This window comes from Pinus tabuliformis, chromosome Q, assembly GCF_031772625.1.
Source record: "Pinus tabuliformis cultivar Carrire ecotype Pingquan chromosome Q, CPIR1, whole genome shotgun sequence".
In the NCBI taxonomy this organism is placed as follows: Eukaryota; Viridiplantae; Streptophyta; class Pinopsida; order Pinales; family Pinaceae; genus Pinus; species Pinus tabuliformis.
In genome coordinates this window covers 1,329,435,555-1,329,441,615 of record NC_142296.1, presented here as the reverse complement: position 1 = coordinate 1,329,441,615, position 6,061 = coordinate 1,329,435,555, and the positions used below count along the sequence as shown (strand labels likewise).

The 6,061-nt window shown below is 35.9% G+C and overlaps 1 protein-coding gene across 1 annotated transcript; it reads left to right on the top strand.

The window, feature by feature from the left end:
* Positions 1 to 586: 586 nt before the first annotated feature.
* Positions 587 to 4,103, top strand: LOC149224753 (putative plastid-lipid-associated protein 2, chloroplastic). The gene is made up of 4 exons (XM_089386240.1): positions 587 to 742; positions 1,633 to 2,177; positions 2,415 to 2,610; positions 3,564 to 4,103. Exons 2-4 carry the CDS (start codon positions 1,696 to 1,698, stop codon positions 3,879 to 3,881), a joined length of 996 nt encoding a protein of 331 aa, XP_089242366.1. The 5' UTR covers positions 587 to 742; positions 1,633 to 1,695; the 3' UTR covers positions 3,882 to 4,103.
* The last annotated feature ends 1,958 nt before the right edge of the window (positions 4,104 to 6,061 follow it).

The window sequence follows — 6,061 nt, the reverse complement described above, 5'->3', positions numbered from 1 at the left end:
ATTATCATAATAGAATTAAGTTATTAGTGGTCTCTAAAAAAAGACTTTCATAGGTGATAAATGCTTTTAAATCTTAGACCATTAACTTATTTCTTTATATCTTAAAAAACAATCGCTTTAACTAAATAAAAACAATTTTACAACATACTCCTAATGCAAATTAACTTGTATTTTTATTATTATAATTTTTATTTTATGTTAACCATTTCTTTGCTCTCACCTAAAACTAAAACATTTTACAATGAGTCCAAACTCACTTGTCTCTTTATTATTATAAAAGATTTTTATTTTATTCTAAAAATTGTTTAAATCAACCTTTGGGATTTAGTATTGAACCGTACTCTGAAATCCAACGTCGTGCTCCGCGTTTTTATAAATAATATCTGTCGCACAATTTTATTTATTTATTTATTGATAAACGTATTTTATTTATGCCCTACAGCTGTAAACTACAGAATGTCATCCAACGGCTCTAACGTAGACACGCGTTATCATAGGACAAGCCGAATGGCTTCCGGATTCAGCCACACTTAACTAATGGTGTAAAAATCCTGTTCTTTAGGGGACACGTGTCGAAATTTCATTGACCGAGTTTAGACCGGCAAACCGATATGGCCGGCGATCTACTGGCCAAGACGGTCGGGGAGGAGGGGTGCTTGAACGTTGGGAGAAACCCTTACAAGTACCAGGAGGCGACGACTCGAAAATTTGTTGGCCTTCTGCAGCGTTTCAAGGATTCAAGGTACGTAGATTCAGATTTAGTGTTCGAAATTTCATCTTTGGCAGTCTTTTTTCGAATTCTTTGAAAAAATAATTGTGGTCAAACGTTGTATGTCCGGTGAAATACGAGCTCTGGTCTGTTATTTTGGTTCTCTGAAGTTATTTTTCTGTTTTGCGGAAATTTTCTGCGCTAAATTGCTGAGAATGAGCAGTTAATGGTTGTTTTGGAAGTCTTCACCACGCGAAATGCTCATTTCTATTCTTCATTTTGGTTGTTTAGACCTGCCTTGTGTTTTATGTTAAATCACGTGAATTTTAGACTAAAATCTTTGTTTAAAAGATCCGTCCGTCTCTTCGCTCTGTGAAAAGTCCGTGAAATTTAATCTTTGATGTTAAATTTTACAATTTTTACAATAAATTTCGAGTGCCGAAGTTTAAAGGTCTTCTCTTTGCTCGATTTCTTTGATAAGCCTGTAAAAATTAAGCTTAAATGATAAGGATTTTGCTATGGTTTACCAGATGATAATATTTAAGCATACAGATTTCTCAAGTTTGGGATAAAAACCAAAGATGAGCATAGGAATATCAAAAAATATCAAATGTTTAACATCAAAGTTTAATTTTTTCAGATTCTCAACAGAAATCGACCAAAGAAAAGGGCAAATGTTTAACCAAACATTTAACCTGCTCTAACATGAAATACTAAGTGGCAACCAAAACTCATGCTATAAATTAATATCCAGCACGTTCAATGCTTAAGTCAAACAATGTCTGGTTATTCTCAAGGCAAAACAATAACAGCCTGTCTATTTTTTGTACACCGCAAGCTTAGAATATAATTGATTTGAAAACATCCATGGTAGCTTCATTAACAAGCCGAATGTTTGAAATATATATGAATTTTACTTGCAGAATAATCAAGCATCACCGTTCTTGAAGGCTGATAGGGCTTCACTCACTCGATAAACTTAAGTCATGGCGGCGATTTCTGCATTTTCTCCGCATCATTATGCAAATAGTTCAGCCTCGGCACAATCGACCACAGGTAGTAAACCGGCAGCCTCCGCCATCTCCGCGGTTGGATTTGCAGCACCTAAGCCGTCGAATCGTATGATTACTCTTTCTTCCAGGCCTTTAAGCATATTCGATGCACGGGGATCCAGGAAGACAAGTTTCAGAGTATTTTCGGACGATACGGTGAGGGAACTCTCTGGGGGAAACAACGGCGAAACGGCTCCTAGCATAGACACTGCTACAGTTGTTGACGAGGAGCCCAGTGAAATGAAAGATTTGAAGCGTGCTTTGGTGGACTCATTCTACGGTACTGACAGGGGATTGAGGGCTAGCAGTGAAACAAGGGCTGAAATTGTAGAGTTAATTACCCAACTGGAAGCCAAAAACCCTACTCCAGCACCTACAGAGGCCCTCAATCTCCTCAATGGCAAATGGATCCTAGTGTAATTCTGCGAACAACTTAGCATTTCTCATTTTCTGCAAGGTTTTTCTTGAATGTTCACAGAAACATAAACCTGACCAAGGGACTACCCCTTTTCATTTCTCTCTGTTTTGAAATTGCCTTAGTTCTTTACTATCAATATTGTATTCATATAATACCCAAAAACCCTTTAGGCCATTTCTGTATCTTGTTTACCCTTTCTGGTAAATTTAAAATACTGACATTTCTGATTTTGCAGGTATACATCCTTCTCCGAGCTATTCCCATTGCTTGCTACAGGGACTTTGCCGTTGGTGAAGGTTCAGGAAATTTCACAAAAAATTGATTCGGAGACTTTGACAGTGGAGAACTCTGTGCAATTTGCAGGACCTCTGGCTACCACATCCTTTAGTACAAATGCAACTTTCGAAGTGCGGAGTCCCAAGCGAGTGCAGGTATAGTGTTCATCGCAGTTTTACAAGTATGGACTTGCATTTTGCAAATACAAAAATTGAGGTTTGATTCCTTTCAGATATGTTGCATTTTTGTGCCTTGTAAGCTCCCTTTCCTACTGAGAATGCATGCTTATTCAATGGAACATTAATGTCTAGAAACTACCGGTTTAGTTTTCTGGATACATTTACAAGTACAAAAATTAAGGTTTAGATGTTGGAAGTAGTTTTACTCTTTACTGCAGTATTCCTTGAGGTTGACTGCTCTATGTTGAATAGGCCCAGTCTGGGGAATCTTCGATCTGACTCGGCTTTGAGTTTGATTGACGAGTATGACTCTGAATTTCCATGAGGCGACTCAAAATTCAGTGAAATTCATATTTCACTTGTGGCATATTTCCCACATCTCCCTATCCTGATTTTTGTAGCCAGTTGAAATATATTATTTTTTTTTAATTGTAGACAGTTTACTTATAAATTACTCTCACCTGTAACACATCTTCCTATACTGAATTCTGTAGCCAGCAAACCTGTCAACTGTCCAGAAGTCAGCAATTTATAAAATGTACTTTATCTCTTATCAGTTATTATTGCATTATGAATAGACATCGTAAATTAAAATCAACCTGGTTTTCTGGAATCCACTGTATCTTTTGTATTTTTATTTGTCGAGTCAACGCTTACTCTTCAATCGCGCAGAGTCATTTTCCGTATTGAATTCGGGCAACTTTGCTTGAGATAATCACACCGGAAACAGTTCAAGATTTACAACATCGTTTCTGTCCTTTGAGGCGATCGTTCTGCATCTCAACCGAAGTGACAGATTTTATTCTCATGCTTCTGCTGTTATCGTAGTCAATTGAATTTTGAAGGATTTCATTAGTACATTGTCTTAACATTGACCCCATACTAATCCTGAGATCAGCCTTCATCACTTTGCATGGACAATTGTGCAGATAAAGTTCGAAGAAGGAATAATAAGCACACCCCAGCTTATAGATGCTATCGAGATTCCAGAGTATGTGGAAGTTTTAGGGAAAAAGGTTGATCTGGCTCCCTTTCGAGGGCTAATCACTTCAGCTCAAAATGCTGCATCTTCAGTAGCGAAACGTATATCTGAGCAACCCCCTATCAAGTTTCCAATCCGAACTGACAGGGCACAGTCTTGGTTGTTGACAACTTACTTGGATAAAGACTTGAGAATTTCTAGAGGTGATGGAAGCAGTGTTTTTGTGCTTCTTAAGGAAGGCAGCCCTTTACTGACCCCATATTAGAGACCTCAATCTTTCAAGGTAATGGCAGTAGTAGTTCGTGTTTACCAGGGAAGGATGCACTTGAATGTCCCTACTGGTTAAAATTTTCCGATCTTTCTTTCTTCTGCTTTCAATAATTCATGTGTGACTAGTTATCTCAAATTCTTTTATGGAAAGAGAAACAAATGTAATTATATTATGAATTTGCACAATATATTAATAATATTAATGTGTTTACATTAATATTAGTATTAATGGAAATATATTTAAGATATTAATAATATTTTTTCATATAATATATATTAAATACACATTTAGAGGAATGTTTGCATTTGTAGGAATGAACTTTTTTCCCTTTTGTATGAGCTCTTGCATAAGGGAAATAGTTGAAAAGGTGGCTTGTTTGATGGAAAATTTGATATCCAATCATTGTATTTTCATAATCTAAGACTTGATTCCAATGACTTGATTCCAATGATCAACGTAGCCCCTTTTTAATTATCCTCTTTGGAAGACTTTTAATAAGATACAAAGATAGATTTGGAAGGTGAGGTCACATTGTCATTATGGAAACAACCATGGAACCATGGGGTCAAATTTGGGGAACCATGGGTTTGTAAAGAGACTCATTGTTCCTTGAAGCCAAGGCCCCTCCTTTAGTACTTTCTTATAATCATCTTGATTTTTAATCTAAACACTATAAATAATTAAATAAATAAATAAACCCTTTTGAGCAAAAATATAACTCACAATACTTGGTTCAAGTTGAATAAGCTTGTCAATACAGATTTGTTGTGTGAGGTTGAATCCATTGAAGTGGCATATTACTATAGAATTCCGATATTATATAGAAAATCAATGACATTTGGATGGGATACTTTGGCACCTTGTTTGGTTTCTCCATTAAATAAGGGTTGGGATTGCAAGGAATTGAGTATAGGAATCCCTTGACTATACTCCAATTTGCATTTTATTTCTTTCACATATTTTGGTTCATGTTCACTCACTTTAGAATTGATTTCTCAAAGAGAAGATTGACCATGGTATAAAATTTCATTGATGTATCTGAGCTCTTTTTACATAGGTCCACTTTGTAGAAGTTATCAAGAATGTCAATGAAATTGAAAATTTGTGAATATAGTGTTCCTTAACCTTTTAGACTTGAAATACAAACCAGGTATACATAGGATATCATTACAAAAAGCTAGATACAAGAGAGAAGTAAGATGAAATGTGTGAAATATACCTTTTTCTTATGATAGTAAGAAAAGAGAAACTAGTGTTCACTTGCCTCCATGCTTGCTAAAATATAAATAATCCAACATATGGCAATATCATGTATCTATACTTTCTCATTGGCATTTATACAAGTCTATGCTAACTACGCCACATTATCATATTACTTCCTCTAGTTACCTAGTGGGCCTATTTTATGATTATAGATTCATTATATTCATTATCTGCTTGGGCATCTCCCTAGGCACCCCATATTATCCTCCATAGGTACATTATAGATGAGAAATCATTTTTGCAAATGGTGAATGGGAAAAAATTATATCAAACACTTTGTATGCATTCATGTTTATATTGGGTGCTAAAGAAATATAATCACCATATCATAGTAAAGTGTTGCAAAAAAACTATGGATCCCTTCTACTTCTTTACAAGACCATCATTTCTATCCTTGTATGAAAGTAGATGTTGATTGAACCCTAAATCTAAAGCTCTCTTGTAAAGTAGTTAAAGAATTGATGTGGGTTGTAACAAGCTCCTACTCACTATCGCATTCTTGGGCATCTTCCTTGTAATTAAAAGCAAAATCAGCCAAAATATTACCCTTGAGCTCATGATAGACATCCATAAACATGTGTGTCATCTTGATGATGCAAATTGATGACATTTCATCATTTGGTTGGTCCATAAGGTAGGTGCTTATTAACATCTCTATAACTAAGGGGCGTTACTTAATGCAACTAAGACCCCTATGTTAAGAGCCTAATGGTTAAGAGCATGTGCTTCCTTGCAAGAGGTCACAGGTTAAAACAAGAGGGGCGGTATAGCTTGTATATGTTGATAAATTAATATTGGCCTATTGTGATGTGGTTTGAGGGGTAGGTTTCACCACTATGAAGGATGTGTTGGTCCTTGCCAAGTCAAAAGTTACTGCTAGTATTGGTTTGCGGATTGTTGGCACTAGCTCC

Coding starts and splice junctions, on each gene's coding strand:
- LOC149224753 (XM_089386240.1), top strand. CDS start 1,696: ATGGCGGCGATTTCTGCATTTTCTCCGCATCATTATGCAAATAGTTCA. Junction 2,178..2,414: donor AATGGCAAATGGATCCTAGT/GTAATTCTGCGA, acceptor CTGATTTTGCAG/GTATACATCCTTCTCCGAGC. Junction 2,611..3,563: donor GGAGTCCCAAGCGAGTGCAG/GTATAGTGTTCA, acceptor ACAATTGTGCAG/ATAAAGTTCGAAGAAGGAAT.